Source organism: Lycorma delicatula, chromosome 9 (assembly GCF_047948215.1).
Source record: "Lycorma delicatula isolate Av1 chromosome 9, ASM4794821v1, whole genome shotgun sequence".
NCBI lineage: Eukaryota > Metazoa > Arthropoda > Insecta > Hemiptera > Fulgoridae > Lycorma > Lycorma delicatula.
The window spans coordinates 129,747,736-129,766,847 of record NC_134463.1 but is presented as its reverse complement, the minus strand read 5'-3'; the positions used below and the strand labels follow the sequence as shown (position 1 = coordinate 129,766,847).

The following is a 19,112-nucleotide window of genomic DNA, read 5'->3' as shown; positions in this document are numbered from 1 at the left end:
CGAAAAGAAAGAACTGCTGTGATTCCTAAAGTGAAAAACTATTTTCTATCTAAGAAACATCATGGGAGAAATTTTTTTGGTAATTTATTTACATCTTGAAATGTGAATGAATTGCATGCTTATTTTTATATTGTAGGAAAATTAAATCAGAGACAGGTTTGAAAAAACAGTGTTCAAAAGATTCCTGAGACGATATCTCTGTACGATTTCAGCAAAAATATCAAAGTGATTTCAATGTTTAGTTAATAAATTATTTACGTTCAATGTGCATTTTTCTAAAAAAAAAAAATTATAATAAAACTATTAAATATTATGGTAAATAATCATGTCACTATCCTGCTAGATAAGTGTCAATAATTAAAATGTTTTTAAAATTTGAAAACTATCACATGGTAAGAATCTTCTATCAAGCATACACGAATGAGAGATAATATAATTTCAAATTATAATTAAATTATCGTTTCAATACTGCAGCAGTGGTGGTATTTCATACATGTGGCGCGATCTATTGTACCAAATGGAAGACATGGCGGACCGAAGTGATTCTGAGTCAGTTTATTTCAGTTCAACAGTGTTTGTTAGGGTTATTGGGCCTGTCCGTTCTATCAAGTAGGCTATGACTAGACAAAGGTTCGGTTGGTTTGCTGGTCGCATCCAGCTGTATTTTGTTTGTGTTCTGTTTTGTTGATGAATCCTTTAAATGTAAAATAATGAATTTAGGAATGTATGTGATATAGCGTGCAGTGCTGGACAATGTTTGGTGCTTTTGGGAATATCGCATTTTTTATATTACTGGTTCCTTATATTGAAAGTGGTAAGTACCGTTTACATCCTCCTCCATTGTCAATCTCTGTGCAAGCATTTTAACGTTTATTATTTGTAATGAAAGGTTATGAATTATATTAATACATTAAGATTGTAGTGTGTTTTAATTTCGTAAATTTTATTTTGATGAAAAATTATGATTTTACTCGATAGAAATAAGTGTTCATTCGATAAAGTAGGTTATGAACAGCCTTTTATCGTTAATCTTGTATAACATTTTGTTATTTATCTGTGCTGTTGTTTGTCGTCAAACATTATTTAAGTATTTCTTCGACTTTAGAGATTTACTTCTTTAATATGTTTAAATTTTGTCGCCAAACATATTTCTGTTTCTCGGGAAAAACCGAAACAGGTTATGTTTTTTACCCCTTTACTTATTGCACACACTTAAAAATTGTTATTGTACTTTTTGTAGTCACGTTATTAATGCAAGTAAAAAGACACAAACAGTGTTTTGTTTCTATTCAAACTTTTAAGTTTGTATAAGTTAGCTTATAATTATTTGTTTTTTTTTTATAGTTAGTAAAATTTTCACAGGAAACTATTAAATTAATTTTGAAAATTGTTGTATTTCATTTTTCCTTATTAATGTAAATAACGTATTAGTTATTAAACGCTGCTGAATTAGTTGTTTGAACCAAATTACTACTCAAATTAAACAAAGAAGAAGGTTTTGTTTTGATCTGTTTTAATCGTGATGAGTTTTATTTAATTTATCGAGTTTTAATTAAAATAAATAAACACATTTTTATCCAAAAACTGTAATATTTAGATTTCTATTCAACAATAATTTTAATTTTCTTTTTTTTATTTTACTCAACAAAAATATGAACCACAAAAATACCCTAAAATGTACCGCAGTTTGTTTAGTAAAAACCGTTAACATTTTAAATTTGTTTCATTGTGAGTTTTCTTTGTCTTGGTTTTGATCAGCTTTTTGGGATAAATGTAATAAATCTTGCAATTTTGTGTTACATGTAATAAAATTATCTTATGTTATATTTTTGTTCTTAGCAAAATTTTAGTAAGCCTTAATACAGTTGCAAAAGTTGTTTTGAAATCTTCAGTTATCTAAACCAGAATTTTTATTGTTGTGTTATTTGTCTTTTGTTAGAAATGATTTGCATCTGCATTGTTTTTTGTTGCCTATATTTTTTTGAAATATGTATTAATGATTTAATCGTTTGTACCCTAATTATTAATTGAAAGTAGCTGTTTTAGGCCTGTTATAAAATAAATATATTGTTTTATTAAACGCTTTTGAATTTAGTTAACTTTTGTTTTCTGTTTCGGTTACTATGTCAGTTTTATTTTTTGCTAATTCTTGCCAGTGTTTATTTTATCATTATGACAGGTAACAGAGAAGCTTTTGTAGGTCCTCTATCAACGGGGGATAATTTGCAGGCAATATGTATATCAATACAACCCTTGTTTTGCTGAAATTAAAATTGTGTGAGGTATAGTTATTCATTACCGGCCAGAAGGCTGGATTGACATGACAATTAAAGTGTTGCGGTAAAAAATGTAGGTAATGGTTGCTTACTTCTCGAAGTTTAATTTATGTTGATGATTAATACTTATATTAGCCGCATGAAAAACTTTACTACATGACATGTAATAATATTAGAGAATATTATACATGCTACTTTTCTAATCAGTCGGCATAAGGTCTACAGACAGTGGCTTACATATCTGTATTATTGTGTGTATGGACAGTAACAAATCGGCTTTTAAGGTTGTAATAATTTTTATTATTAGTAGTAGTGTTAATTTTTTTTTTTAGTATTGCAAAATCAATAATATCTCTTGAGTGGATCATTTTATGGCACGGTAGTAATAGAAAAAGATTGGAAGTGTGGTAACCGTTACACATATACATTGTTAGTTATAGAATAAATTTCTTGACTAGAATACGGTATTAGAATGATTTCAGATGTAAATAATTAAGAATTTGTGAGGAGGTTAAGATTATTTGAAGGGCATAATTACCGTGCATATATAAACCTGTAAATGATAATGTTAGGATAATTTTAATTTAATTCTTTATAAATTAATGTTGTATGACAGTTTATTTTTATTTTTTTTATAAAAATGCGTTTATAGTAATCTGAAAATTTAGGAATTAAAAACATCTTTAAAAATTTATATATTTTGCTCTTAAATTTAAAAAAAATAAAAATTAGTTTAGCCGGTTATTTTTTGTACTTAAGCGTTTTTTAAGTTTGATATGTTTTTAAATGTTGCGTTGTTCACTTAAACAGGTTTTTTTTTAATTAACTGCTTGCAAGCATCCTGTCGATTCTGTTTGAAATCATAACTGCAAGATTTTATTTTTATTTCTTGATGGGGATATTTCATCATCCAGTCGACAAATTTACCGATGGATTTTTTATTATTTAATGTTTATCTGTTCACCAGCGGTGATCTGCATAAACGGTTTATAATTAACTCGGACATTTAGACGTGCTGTACAATTTTTAAAAAAATTTTATTATTTATCGTTAGTTGTTCTTTACTTATTGTTTACTTATATACGTACTTGTGCACAAAACGGCCTACTAAGTCCGTTTCCATAACGTAACGTACAAGTTGGTAAAACTTAAGTCGTCGGACGATTGTAAATATTAATCAGACGCTTTCATTACTCGACTAAGCGCCGGGTTTTTTTTAGAAGTCTGTGTCATTTTCATATGTTTTTATTGCGCGATACTTAGTTAAAACGGCAAACGCAAGTGAGAATTCGGTTGAAGAAGGGCTTGTCGCTAGCGTTGGGATGCACGGGCGCACAAACAGAAATGAAAATATGTGACATATTTATTCAGCGTTTCGGTAAGTACGTAAGCTCCATCGGTAATAAACAAAATAGCCTTTTCCATCGGGTCAGCCCTCGATTTGAAATAACTCCTTGCAGTCGATCGAATAGCTTTAATATTGTTGACGCATTTTCTGTTCGATTTCCTCTTAAATCGACCCGGAATAGGTATCGGAGCTAAATATTTTCACTTAAACGCTTAAGAAAACGATGAAAAAGTTACTGGGTTTAATCCTTTCTAATCGCCACTTGACTTATAAGGAAACTCTTCTAAAGCGTTTTCCTGATGTTAAATCGCGGAAGTAAATTTTCTCTTCGGATGAGTGTTATGCACCCGAGTAATAAGACATTGTTTGTAGTTTAAGGAAATTATTTACCCACCCTCTACATGTAACGATGTGGGTAGCCGTATCTGAAACGCACTTGGTAAAACAGCACTTTTTTGTATGACGTGTAATACGCTTGAAAGTTATATCGCCCCTTGGCTTCGATCGACCGGTATGGAATTAACCTCCGTTTTACAGCAAGACAAAGGAGCTTCGGCCCATTACGATCGGTCGTTAAGGGCAGTGGAACATTTTAAATATACATTTCGAAGGGCATCGGATTAGTAGGGGCTCCAAAATTCAGTGTCCGCATGAACTCCGCACTTGTGACAACTCCCTTTAAGGTTTAAATAAAAAATCTTCCATTTACAACCGAGGAACGTCGATGAGCTGAAAACCGCTATCGGATCCTGTTTTTATGACCGATCCTCGTGCGCGGAAGAGATGTATAAAGACTTTCGGCGACAACATACTAGAAGCGCATACAGATATAATTTAAAATAAGTTTTACATATAAAAATATTAAATAAGCTAGTGACAAATAATCCGTGTTTATTTAATTACCCGGAAAGGGACTTTCTGGCCACTCTGTACATCGTATTTGTTTATTTTCACATATTTTGTTCATACTTTGTATTATATTATTTATATACGTACATATATTTATTTATTTAAAAAAATAATATTTATTACCGCAAGCTATGATGAAACAACCAGTGTTTTTCTCCTAAAAAAAAAAATACTGAAATAAACTTTGGGGATAGGCGACGAGGGGTTTCTTTAAAGAAACCTAAAGTGTATCGTTGGAAATTCTAAACATTATGTTTTTTAATATCCGAAGGAAAAGCGATCGATTACAGCATATATTTAAGCTGTTTGACGTAAAGTTGAACGGAGATGTAGTTCTCTACATTACCATGCAAGACGCCCCTATATGCTAAAGAATCGTAAGCGGAATGTACGTTCAGTTTCTGGAACAGTTACTCCAAATTAGTGTTTCAAGGCTCTAGAATTATTTTTATTTATCTCCGATTATAGATTTTAATTTTGTTTTGCAGCCCCTCTTTGGATAGATCTACCGCTTTTTCTCATTCTGTATTCTTGCAATATTTCGTGTTCGATAGATGTCCAGCGGATCTGTACCGAGGATGCGGCGACCTTTTACTGCTTCCTGATTATAGATCGGATTAGCGGGGTTACCTCTATCCACGGACTCGGATCTCTCTCCGATAATATTGCGTTAAGCCCGATCTAGTGTCGATCGAGTAAACCGGATCGATTTCCGTCTTTTATATATATGCTTTGGATGTAAATTTCGAACAGTCGCCCATCTCCCGCTTGCGGAAAATCGGGAGGCCTCAGAGCCTCCCGATGAAAGCAGAAAAAACACCAGAACTAAGGAAAGGTCTTTGTATAATTTTATACAAGACTTGGGGGAATGGTACGCCTCAAGATCATCGACGGGAGCCCAAGTGCTTACCAACCACGTAAATTTGAAACTATATCTGTTCAGGTTCCGCCTTGCAACTGATGAGCTGTGTGTATGCGGGGAGGTCCAGTCGAACGTACATATGATGTACGACTGCCCCGCTGTTGAAGGGGGCTAGAGGTCAAGCGGAAAATTGCCGCTCGTAAGCGGCGAGTCGGTGTGGCGTGAGCCGCACTGCCGGAGCGTGTGGGAGTTCCTTGATGCGGTTGCATCGTTCAATCGGCATCAATAGTACGCTTAAGGGAGGACTGTAACCGCTTTGCTGGGAGAAGCTACCCTTGAGCAACGATCGACCGTCGATCTTTAGCTCCAAGCGGCTGTAAAGGATAGACAGATATTTGCCGGTATACAGCGACCAAGGCGCGCAGCAAATTGCCGTTCTTATTTAATTAAATCGTCGATATAAATTTTAACTTATGATACTCATATATTTTATTATAATACGGGGTGCGCCTACCCGTTTAGAAAATATATGACGTGCGAACGGCCGGACACAAAAGCAACGGGTCTGATGCTTTGGGGCGACCGAACGGGCCGGGCGGGAGAAATGCCAGTAAAGCCAGCCGTAAAAAATCCTTGTATATTAATTCATAATATTTATTTCTATTCCAGTAAATCGGAAGGGCAAAGCAAAACGATTCAAACGTGTCGTAAACGATACGTTATATCGCAAATTTTGCCTTTCGTTGTACGTACATTAATATTTGTTTTAATATACGAGAATCGGGTACCGGTTATGCGAGTAAAGGGCCGACCCAAATCCAGAAACTGATGACGCGAGGATGCAGTCTGTTCCGGTCGCTTTTTAAGTTTAACGTAACGGTTAAAAATTTCAGAACGTAGTAATTATTCGCGGAGAGAAAATAAAAAGATTAAGATTTTGTTCATTTATTTTTATTTTGGAACGAGTTAAAAGAAATCCTCCAACGGATTCTTTCTTTTGAACGGAATGCCTATTTTTCTAGGAGAGAAATGAGAGCGCGGTTTGAAAGTAAAGGAGACTAAAAGAAACGTAATAAAATGTAACAAAGAACGACAATAAAGAATTAAATATTAAGATAAGGATTATAGTACGACTAAATTTTAGGGAATTTCGTTATTCGAGTAGTAAGTGTACAAACGATGGACGTCAAAAGAAAAACCAACGATCGAGGACAGCTTTCTTTCCGATAAAAAAGAAATCTGCAGTATTTAATATGCGGATCTAAACATTTAAAAAGAGTGACAATATCGGTGTAGAGTATACCGGTTTACTGTGGTTAAATGATAGACTGTAGTAAAAAAATAAAGGAAAAGAAATAAAAATCTTGTTTCCAGAAGTCGTTAAAAAAACCCGGGTTGATAAAATACAAAAAAAGAAGTTTTAAGACGGATAGAATAAAAGAGAAATTTGCGAACAGTTAAAACGGGCTTATCTTAGTTGATTTCATAGAAGGGGAACCGTAGAGGAATATATTTCAGGTTAAAATATTAGCGAACAGAGAAGCGAAAGGAACAAACCTATCTGCTGACTGTTAATTAAAAAACAAAATTGTCGTACTTTGTCATTTTTTTCCGCGATCTACGTTGTAGAACGGTAGCGTCTATACTTTTCATCCAGAGATTTCAGGTCAAGTCCCGGTCAGGCGTGGCGTTTTCCACATATATCCTAAAACCGTCCATCATCGGGATTACTATTATTGTGCCGATGCTCGATGATGTTATATCGCGCTAAAAAATAACTATATTTTTTGACGCTTAGCATTTTTACTATCTTTCAAGTTTTATTAATGAAATTGAAACGAGCCGAAGAACCGATTTAATATTTGGATCGGTAAAACGTCGAGTCGTATCAAAGTAAGATAATAATTACAATAAACATATTCGTAAGAATGAATTAATAAAAATATTAAGGTGGGATGTAATCGTTTGTTTTAAAGGCGGTCTGTTTTTAGAGTACGCTTGTGATTTTTGTAATTTTTTTTTCCTGGTCGATTTACTTTTGAAAAATTTCAAACGGCTGTACGGTTACGTAATTACAGTCTACAGTTTTGGGTCTGCATTTTTACGTGAAATGAAAAAAAACTTCCTTTAAGATGAATAAAGAAAATGTTGACCTTCCCTTCGATCTGTTCTTTGCGCCTTCATCGGTGCGGTATGTAAATTTTGTGAATGGAATTAGTATATATAAACGCCCGTCTGATGGATTTTTTTTGAACGGATTAAGAAGCTGAAGTTTTATAAGAACGTGGACAAATTTTTTGACTACGGTAGTACTAGCTTCACGATCGACTTATTTTACCGGATCTAAAAAATAAAATTAATCGGTAGGGGTAGTCGTCGCTGCGGTAAATCGTTTAGACGGTGATCGTACGTAATACGCGTTAGGCGCATTAGTGTGACGACTTCTACCCCCGCCGAGTAAATTTTGATTTTGTAATCCTGCCCGCCTGAAACGATACAGTAATGCTCAGACGAACGCATTTTTGCGGCGCGTAGTTAAATTTAGATTAACCTTCTCTTTCTGTCGTTAGAGAATTTCCGATAGCGACGTCCTTTTCGTACAACGCGCTGTTGCCGCTTCTTGCAAATTTACAATCCGTTATGTAACCGCGAAATCGTTTCGAAAATTACATCCCGGGTTTATTTTCTACGGTGTAAAGTACGGGTGAAGAAGACCAGAGATAACCGAAATTGAAATTTACATTTTTAGGTATAGTTTTGATTTTTAACGGATATAATAATATCGATATTAAAAGTCGATATAGAAAAATTGTTTTTATTACGGATAAAGTTGTACCGTATTTTATTTTATAGATGTACGCGTTTATTATTTTTTTTAAAGATAAGACATTTTTAACTTCACCATTCGACACTCCAAAAGTACATTCAGACGGCTTTAGACATTAGCGAAGCGGGGAAAACAGTACATCGTATTATAACGTGTAGAAAAATAAAAGTTATTCTCGTTATCTATATTTTATCTTTTTAATCTTAACGCCAAGCCTCGTCCGATTAAATGTACTGTTTTGGTTTTTCTCAGCGTTTTTAAATCTTGGATGGAACTGAACGCTTTTACTATTTGTAAAGCGTATGCGTTTATCCGTTTTCCGGTACGATAAAAACGTTATGTAGATGTATTTCTATTACACGCTTACACTCGATACGTTTAATTTAATGTCGTAATGAACTTTGTTGAAACTTTAAATAAAATTAACTTAAATAAAACGAGAATTATCTCGTTTTTCTTTGTAAAAACAGTAATTTTTTATTTAAATAAATGTGTGTACGAGTACGAATGAACGTGTATGATGTAAGCGTTTCGCACAGAGTTAGATAATCTTACCCTCGTTTCTACGCCGTTGTTATACGGAACTAATTTTAATCGAACGGTTCATTGTAATCGGATAACGTTCCTAGTTTTGAACCGTTTACATAATAATAGTGCGCCCGTGCACCGCTCCGTGCGTATGCGTTCAAAGCGTACTTTGATCTCTTCGTCGTGTAACGTACAGTAGTAACTGTAATACAAGGCACAAGCAACATCTTTAATTTAATCAAATTTATGTGTAACGGCAGAAAAGAAACTCGATTTTATCGACGTTTAGTAGTTATTTATTTTTCATCGTTCTGTCCCGGTTTGAAAACCGTCGTTCGTAATATTTTTTATTTTAAATACGTTTTCTATATAGACTGTAGCAAAGGTATTATAACTTCTACCTTTCTATTTATTTTTTCTTAAACGAGGAGTAAAAACCGCTTAAATTTTTTTCAAACCTCAAACGAGTTCTTATGAAAAATAAAAAAATTTACTCTTTCCTGCCGTTTAAAAAAAGCCGGCGACGCCATCGGGAAACTTCTCTGACTGTATTTAATCCCACCGTTTCCGATACCGTTATTCGTTATTATAGTTTTGCCCTTTCTAACGGCGTAGAAAAAAATATACGTTTACAAAAACACGTGTGCTCGAGTATAGAAATGCGATACACATTTTTACCATTTTTGGACTCCAGTTTCAAAACAAGAATAAACGCGTAAAACGCGGTTCCGCAATTTCTGCCGGTTTCAAAATCGACTGTCGTAATGCACGATTTACTATTTATCGAACGCTATACTATCGTTGTCACGAGTACGAGAGAAATCGCGCTTAAAATTTGCCACAGTTTTTATAGGGAAATTTTTACGTTTAGGGCACTCCTCCATCTGCTTTTGAGTATTCCGGTTTTGGGTTTTAAAACCTCAAGCAGAAGGGGCGTGAACGATGAACGGTTTTGGTTAAAAGTTTCTTTTAGAATTTCAAAACGGGTTAAGCATTATTCGTTTTTTTTTAGCTTGAAGTTATATTTTAGTGAAACAACGGATAACGATTGTTGTAGCGGGGCGATAAAAAAAAAAAAGTATAATTCGGTTTCAGATGATGCGGACCCGATTTTTTAAGTTTTTGAATCGACTTCTGACTTAAAAAGATTTAATTCCATAAACTTGTCGGTTACCGCACGGTGACGTTTAAACGTTAAAAAATCGTCAGACTTTTAATACCGGTCAGAATCGGAATTTTTCGCAAGTAAATTAACTTGCATCCTATTTTTGACGCAAACTATGAATGAAAAAACCTCGATCGACAAGCGGCGGAAGTCGGCCCCCTTTTTTTAAAAAAAATATCCATAACTTATTCGCCAGATTCGCTTTACGGGAAGTGGAAAACGTGACATCGGTTATCCGGTTGTATCTCCTATCTCGTAATCGATGTACGAACGAAATTTTTTTAAACGTATTCTTTTTTTGTTTTTGTAAAATCGCTTCACACTTGATACTAGACGATTTTTTCTATGTAAATTGGCCAAATATTCTTAAAATTATGGATATTTAATCGTACCTCTTCTGGGGTACAGCGTATTTGGTACGTCAAGTTTCTTCGTAAAAATGTTATAAAACGACTGTTTTTCGAAACGTATCTGCTTTTCACTGCAAGGTTATTAAAAAGGAACGTTTCGTAATTTTGTTTTATAAAAATCGATCCCTAATTTACCCAAACCTGCGGAAACTTAGATCGCAACACCTCATCCTGCCGCCAGATTATCGTCGCTACTTTTACATTTTATCGTCCGATAATTTTTTTTCGGGCTTTTGTTGTACGTCTTGCTCGTGAATATCGCTTTATTCTGCTCGTTCACGTTTTAATTTGTATTTTTTAATTATTTTTTTACCGCCAAACAAAATATATTGTCGCGTGTTCGCCGCTAGATCAGGATATTGAAAGACGAACAATTTAAAATATCGATATAATTACAATTTATTAGTTTAAAAAATAAGTAAAATAGGACAAATCAATAATAACAATGGCAATAAGAAAACAACTCGCAATAATAAAATAATAACAATAGTAATCGCAACCGCAATAATAATAATAATAATAAAAAGTTATTACATACAAAACAGAATTTAACTTAATCGTCAGGATTTATTTACAGGTAGTTAAATATTGAAAACCAGACTTAAGTCCATCGACAAAAGCATTAGCACGACCGCTAATCTTAACACTTTTAACCGCTAGTCTTGTATTAACAAGAACGGTACAATAAATAAGACAAGTATAAAGTTCTTGTACTGCAAACGCCTGTGCCGTTAAATAAAACTACCCTAACAATTTACGAATGAAATTTAGTATCTCTTACTTATAGTCTAACAGTAAATCAGCGACGAACCGTTTCTTGTTTTCATGTACTGTCCGCACTGGAATTAATTGTGACGTTACCTTAATCGCGTCGAACGTATACTCACTAGAATTTGCTCCTTCAGTGACCACCTCGCAAAATACTTCTGCTTCAAACTCGCAGGATACTCTCTTGCAGACCGACTATGAAATGGTCTTCCTCGGAGTATTTATACTCCTATCTTCTTTTCCTGCAGGACCGGACTCGTGTCAAAACGTGAGAATCATCGTCCGCCCACACGTTTTTCCATGAATCCTACCCTGGTCCGATAACTCTTCTCACGGAACATATGTCTGTTTAGGTGTGTCGGCGGGTAGTATTACAAAGGACGATTGTTAAACGGACCTAAAGGGTTTCTTTTAGCCCCTTTCTGGATTCCTCTCGTTATTATATTTTCTATTATATCTTCTTAATCGGCAGGAATCGTTACTCAGCTCCGTTAAACCGGTCTTGTTACAATATAATATTCAACGACGTGTGAAAAATTCAGTATCTTACAAAATTTCTAACGGAAACAAAACTCGGGTACGGGTAGCCGAGTTCTTTTCAAATTAATTATAAGTTCGTTATATATTACTTAATTTGTCCAAATTCGCCAAATATTTCAAGGAAAACAACACCAACATTCGAGGGTCGTTCGCCAAACGACTAGAAAAACTATTTTTCATTTACGACGACGAAAATAACATCGCCTTCTACGTAATCCCCGACTACATTTAGACATTTTCTCACCTTTCTGTCAGCCATTTTATTCCAGTAGTAAAAAATTGCTCGTGTCGATGGCCGAGCCGTTCTTCATCCGCTCGTTCGTAAAAACTCTTTCAAAGGACCGAACAGAAAAAAAATCGGATCGTGCGAGGTCGATGCGGTATCGATCTCCTGACTTTTTGAATAGCTTTGCCGTATATTTTGAGGGGTAAGGGGCGGGCAGAAGAATTACTTTTTTTTATAGAGAACCTGGACGTTTTCGCTTTATTCGCTATATTTTCTACCGTGTCGCCGTAGAACTCGCTTTTGATTTACGTTGTTCTTCAAATTAATCGCGATAAATTGGACCTTTATATACCCAAAACACCGTTAACGTATTTTCATCGACTGACGCGTAAGTTTTGAATTTTTTTGGCGAGTAAACGGCGAACGTTTCCGTTCCGTATCGTGAAATTTGAATTCCGATTCAAAATAATGAATCCGAGTTCCATCACAAGAACGCAATCCCTTCCGCTAAAAACCGTCGTTTAAGTTCAGTATAATAATTATACACGATGATTATGAATTAGGGTGTCTGTGATTTCAAGCGCCTCGAACACGTATTTCCTTATTACGGGTAATGTAATGGACAATGCCTGCATTCGCACTACAAATTTCAGCGATTTTTCACATTCGTCGGTGCTTGCGAATAAAATCATTAATACGTTTTTGTAAAGCGTCGGTCGAAATTTCTGGTCTTTCGCTACTATTAAAGCCTATGTTACTTGTTCTGCCTGATCGTACTACTAACAAAAAAAAAAATTGTTCTGTTAATACAATTTTTAATGTTTTTGGGAGTTTCAGTCGGTTTTAAACCTTCAGAAAATAAAACTCTCATCGCTGCACGCCTTTGTTCCGCAATACAAGTTTGACGGAGCCGACATATTGAAATAAAAGAAGATGCTATAATAGTGGAAATTCTTTTTGAGCGGCTGATATTTTTTACGCGAGGGCTGCAGACTTGAACGTCAGACGATTTCAGGTTATTCTATTAATTATTTAAGGCGCTGTATATTATATTTTTTCGTATTTCTTTTTTTTTATTATTGAATTATTATTCATCGTGAACATTTTTTTAATAATCGGACGTTAATAATTATTAACGAATCGATTATTTAAATTAAAAAAAAAGATATGTCTGATTCCAACAGATGTGCCTTCCGTAAGATTCAAATATTTCATTAATTAAAATTTTATTCGGTTATAACTGGAACCGATGAAAATAGTACCGCTTATGACATATCGTTGAAAAGCTCTCTATGAGGGCTTATTATTGCAGTTAAGAAACGATGCAAAATCCAATTTTTGTTTGGATTTTGGGCTTTTGGACACTCGGTCGAGTCGATTACAGTCAAAAGTGGAGGTGCACAACTAGATGTTACATCAGTCCTAAACCCAAAATTTCAACATTTTACGGCTAATCGTTTTTGAGTTGTACGAGATACATACGTATATACGTACGTACAAAAATCTACTAATCAAAATGGATTCAGGGATGGTCGGAACGGATATTTCCGTTGAAATCTGGAAACTGTAATTTTTCGCGATCGCAATACTTCGTAAAAGGAAGTAAAAAACTTATATCGTAAAATAAACGAAATGTTATTAAATGTTTCTAAAAAAGATTAATTCGAAATATATTATTTCGCATTAATTTTGTAGTTAGTTAATGAATTAACGTTTCAGACGGGCGAAACCTAATCGCTCAGGAGTAGAATTAGTTTGTACGCATTATATTGAAGTTGTTTACGGGTCTACGACAATGATTTTTATTTTTTTTAGTTTTAAATTGGCTAAAGGAACTTTCGTAGAGAGTACTTGCTATCAATCTCGTGCAGTAAAATTATTTTTACGCGTTGAATAATGTAAAATATTAAAATAATTGTTTTATATATTACTGTGTAACGTTTGTTATTCTAAACTCGTTAAACAACTGCTTACTCGGTAACGTTTTCGCTTATGTGGTATATAAATACGTAAGCTAATATATTTTCTGAATGCTTCATAACCATTCAAATTGGTAACCTGTAAATTAGTAATGATTGTCCTAAAGCGTTTGAAATAGTTAGTTTATTTATAGGCGTACATATTTTTTTTCTACGCTGTTGTAGCGTGAATTCTTTTTCATCATCGTGTTTTTTTTTTGCTGATAATAATAAATTCTGCTGTTCATCGTTTAGTTGAGTTCGTTTTCTACAATATTCTATTGAATGTACGGCGACTGTTGGACTTGACGTGTAACGATCCGTCGTTTTCGATAATCCAGCAGAACACGCGTAGAAGCTAAAGTTACTCCTTTTTTATTTGCTTGTTGTTATCTCTAGTTTCAAATTCGACCTCCTTTAATATTTATATACAATCCGATACCGTTTATCCGCGTGTATGTAGTCTTAATTTAATTTTTCGCCTCGAACAATTTATTTTACATGTTCTGTTTTCATTTTCTTTGTCGTTTATAAACAACTTTTACTATCTGGAAGACCGTATGAATAACGTTTATTTTGCGACCGGGTATAATCGTTTCGTGTTAGATGTATACGGGACATTTTCGGAACTTAATAGTTAATAGTCCGACGAAATCAGGATCACCGTACAGTCTAACAGATTTTTCTGTTCTGATTGTTTAAAAACTATTCCGTAAATCTATTGTGAACTACTAGCGCGTCAGTAATTATTTACATAAAAACCTCATAAAGGAATGGAGATTTAAACGAAATAATGCCGGTTTTTTTCTTGCATTAATAATTATTGTACACCTAACTATGATAAATACGTGTTGATGCACGTTTCATCGATTCCGTTACGGCACTGATCGAGAATTCCTTGAAAAGGTTATTAATAATTAATTAATTGACTCGTGTTTTTATAAATGTCACGTAATAATGACTGATCGAACTCATTAGAGATTTGCTTGTACTTAAGTATCTAGATTTATTTTTAAAGAAACTTATTTTAATCTTTTTTTCGACCGATAGTATCGATTACCGTGACTCGATAGTTTCGCCGATCGCTTAAGTCAGGTCTCGGTTTCGGTTTAAGTTTCTGGATGTTCACGTCGCGATAAACATGAGGCCTAGCTATCGATAAAAGTTACACGCGTGCGTGCATATACGAGGTCTGTAAATAAAGTAATGAGACTAATTTTTTGTTAGCCGAAATGGGTAAACATATGGGTTATGTGAACAGCTGATTTATATTAGGTGTTAATATTTTTAGTCTATTGTTGCCACGTGAAACGTAAACAAACTTCGTAAACGAATGATAATAATTATAAGCGACGTTATGCGATCAAGTTTTGCGTTAAATCGGGTGAGAAGGCTACTGAAACTTTTTCAAAATTGAAAAGGGTGTATGGAGATGACGCTCTTTACCAAGTTTTTAGATGGTTTAAAGGGTATTTTCAGATGGCCTGGAATCAATTGCGGACGATCCACGCTTTGGAAGATCGTTAACGTCAAAAGGTGACGACAGTGTTGAGCGAATCAGAGGCTTTTGGAGATTTTGTCTACAAGACAGACTGTAAATCGGTATGTTTACCGAGAAATTCTTGAAAGACTGCGGAAAAGAGTCGCCCGCGTGAGACCGGCCATCAAAGACAACTGGATGTTGCATCACTCAATTAATGAGTTTTTGACAAAGAAAAACATTCCTGTAGTTCCTCATCCACCTTATTCACCCGACTTGAGTCTCTGCTAGTTTTTCCTGTTCCCGACTTTAAAAAACCACCTCAAAGAACACCATTTTGGAACGGTAGAAAACATTTTAAAAAAAATGTAACTGACCGTCTGAAGGATATTCCGGTTTCTGAGTTGCAACACTGCTGTGAAGAGCGGGTAAACCGTGTGAAGCGTTCAGCGGCTTCCCAAGGGAACTTTTTTGACGGTGAAGAGTCCATGCGTAATCGGATTGTAATAAAAAAATTTTTCTGAACCGGTCTCATTATTTACAGACCTCATATATATAAATTACACCGATTATTCTTACGGTTCCTTCGATCGTAGGATTTTTCTGTTTAAAGAGGGTACTTTGAATTTTTCCCCCGGTCAAAGTACACGTGCTGTTTTATATTCGTTCTTAAGCGTCTTTAAAATCACACCGAAACATACGGGTACCAGAACAGAAATTTATAGCGTAACGAAAAGGTCTATATCGTCCTGCCCTAATAACTCCCTAACTATTAGTCTCAGAGACGTAAATGCGATGTCATTTTATAACTTACACGGTCGGCTTGCCGACTCGCCGGTGGGCGAGTTCGCGGTGAGGGAGCGCAGCGCAGATCGGCCAAAACTGGCGTTCTTGCTCGCTTCCGTTCGGTGTAGCTCACGACTTAGACGTGACATTTGATTTTGTTTTTGTCGACGTAGATCGATTTAAGTATCAGTAAGTGTATTTTGGACAATATTTATTTGTAAAAAATTAAAGTAAACATGTAAACCGACGGCCTTGCGCCCCGACACAGCCCCACCCGAGTTTTTTAATTATCGCGGATTCTCGGCCAATAAATTCGGCAAAAATTTCCCGTAAACCGGTTGTCTGTCTTTAAAAGTTTTTTGTAGATTCTTCACGCTAAACCGCTTTCTGAATTAATCAATAAAAATATGTTTTTGGTCGCAAAGGGGTTTAGGAATCCTATAAATACTTCGCCTTAAGATTTAACTTAATTTCTATGAAAATTAAATCCGATCGCGTGACTGCTAATTTTTCTTGCGATTCGCTGTCGTAAATAGAATTAGCGGTCTAATTCGTTTAGTTTATCTACTAGGAATAAGGTGTTGATGCTATTCAGTAAAGTGTTTTGTCGTCACGGATGTGGCAGTCCGGTTAATCGGTGAAGCGATCGATTTGCTGTTTTCTAAATATTTTTATCACGGGTTGCGTTTCTGGACAGAACCCTTGATTCGTTTACCGATTATTTTATTTCATTTCGCTCGAGTAACAAAATTAATCCTGTGAAGAATATACAAATTATTAAAGTTAAATTTTACTTGTTACGTTTGTCGGTTTGCTTGCTCGCGTTGTCAACAAGTGTTTATTAGAAAAATTAGCGCTAGTAGAATCAAGAATTACAGGTTTACCTATAAATATCTCGGCCGTAGGTCGGAGTTTTTTGTAATTGCCGCCGAGTAGGAAACAAAACTTGGCGAAGTAGAATCGTCTTCAATCCCTTACGATGCCGCCGGATGAGAACCGATCAAGGATAGTGAGAAAAGGACGATGGAGGTAAAACAAAAGGAATCGAACAAATTAATGTAAAAGGAACGATCATTCGAGATTCTGTCCGAGCGTTGAGCGATAATCTTGTCCGGAACCCTTTTAAAGATTTTAATCCGGGACGGCGCGTATAATTTAACGTCGAACAAAATTATTAACCGTAACATATTTTCTTCCGGTTACCGAATAGCCGCATGAAGTCTTGTTTAAACATTTTTATAGATCTATCTTCTCGGAATCGAGTGGCGTGTAGGAAAAGTATCCTACTTAACGATTCATCGTTCGACCGGATTTCTGTGGGTGGTTTTTTACGTAGGTAAGTAAGAGCCGATCCTAAATTTCTTCTATTGCTGTTTTCCGTTTGCTTTTTGATCATGCTCTCCGACGCCGTCGACGAGTGACGTAAATGATCTTCAGTTCGTAATCCGATTCGATAAGGCGGAATTAAAATAAATAATTATAAAATTAATATTTTTTTACTTTTGGTAAAATACGATTTTAAAAATAATAAAACAAAAAAAACGACGATCGAGGGATTTTATAAGGACGCTTAAAACAGACTTCACGAGCTTCTTCGGTAACCGGAAGAAAATCGTTAATAATATTTTTCGACGCTAAATTATAAAAATCGATCGTTAAAGTCAGAAGGTATTCTCGGAGTAAGTCGTACTACGTACGATGTTCGACAAATACGTTGAAATATAATGGTGTTATCGAAATCTGTGTGATTTTGATCGTTCTCTTAATTTTAACTTTATTCGAGGATAAAAAATATTCAGAATCGATCGTGAAATCAGTCGTTTTGAATAGCGTTGTCTAACTAGTTATGGCGTGGTTAAGTCTAAAAATAATGCCGAACAAGAAAATTGTAATTTTTTTTTTAATTATAATTTTTATTCTAAACCGTTGTACAGTTTAAGATTCAAACCGAAAATGTACTTTGATTTTCTTTAAAATATTATATTAGTTTTTTCCTGTAAAAAACCAGTTAATTTAGTTTTTCCTGTATTTATAGTTTTCCCTAAGTAAGGAAAAGATAAATTTGTATTCGGGTATAAGGAAATAGCGATCTAAATAAAATTGTTGTTGGAATTGAAGTGAATAAACTGTCATCGATAAATATTATTTATTATCGGCACGATTATTTTATTAATTTTCATCTTTCATTTCTTTTATTTACTTTTAAGTACAGTATATAATTCTAATACGACTACATCTTACTATATAAGCTGTTCGTAATGTAATTAGAAACGTCGGCCCGATTAAGTGATACATTTACGGCACATACGATACATTTAGATGTCTGTATTTCATTGAAACATGCAATCGTAGTGTTCGCGTATTCTCCTCGACGCGATCCAGTGTATCGCGCGAAAAATCTATTTCTATTTTCTTACAGACTGATTTTCGGATTAATTTTTATTAAATAAAAAAAATCTCTAACGAACGGTGCCGGATAAAAAAAAGGTTTGCGTACAACAAATACGGTAAATTATTTTTACTTTCCCGGATGTAATTCTATCGTAGCTTATAAAGTAAAGTATACGGATCGCCAAAATTTTGAGCGGCAGGAATTTTGGGAACGTCAGTGTTTAACAAAGTTATCTAAATTTCCGTAAGATGTGCGCACGCGTGTTCTTATGTTCGTACGTGTCGGCCTACGCTTAATGTCTCCGGCCTTGCACGACTTAGATCCTTCGAAAACCGCTCGAAGAATTTGAAGAGGCGTTGACGGCATTAGATTTTGGACAAAAATACAAAAATATAGAGGGGTAGTTTTCGCAAATTTAAAATTTTTGCCTTTCGTATACGGTATCGTAGAAAATTAACCTTTAGTGCGAAAAAGTATTTATTGCGTTATTTAAAATTCCATAGTTTTCGGTCGATCGGTTAAACGGTTTTTGCCTCGCTCTCGAAAACCGGACGACCAAAAACGTTTGCATACAGTAAAAATATTTATTTCAGTATCGGTCTGATTTTCGATCCTATCGGACGACATTCATTTTCTT

General features: G+C 34.7%; 1 protein-coding gene across 1 annotated transcript in view; it reads left to right on the top strand.

Moving 5' to 3' along the window:
- The first annotated feature begins 569 nt into the window (after positions 1-569).
- The window catches only part of kuz (zinc-dependent metalloprotease kuz), a 140,280-nt gene continuing 121,737 nt past the window's right edge, over positions 570-19,112 (top strand). Inside the window, exon 1 of the mRNA XM_075375877.1 lies at positions 570-814. Coding sequence (XP_075231992.1) covers positions 754-814 — 61 coding nt within the window. The 5' untranslated portion in view covers positions 570-753. The remainder of the gene's footprint in view (positions 815-19,112) is intronic.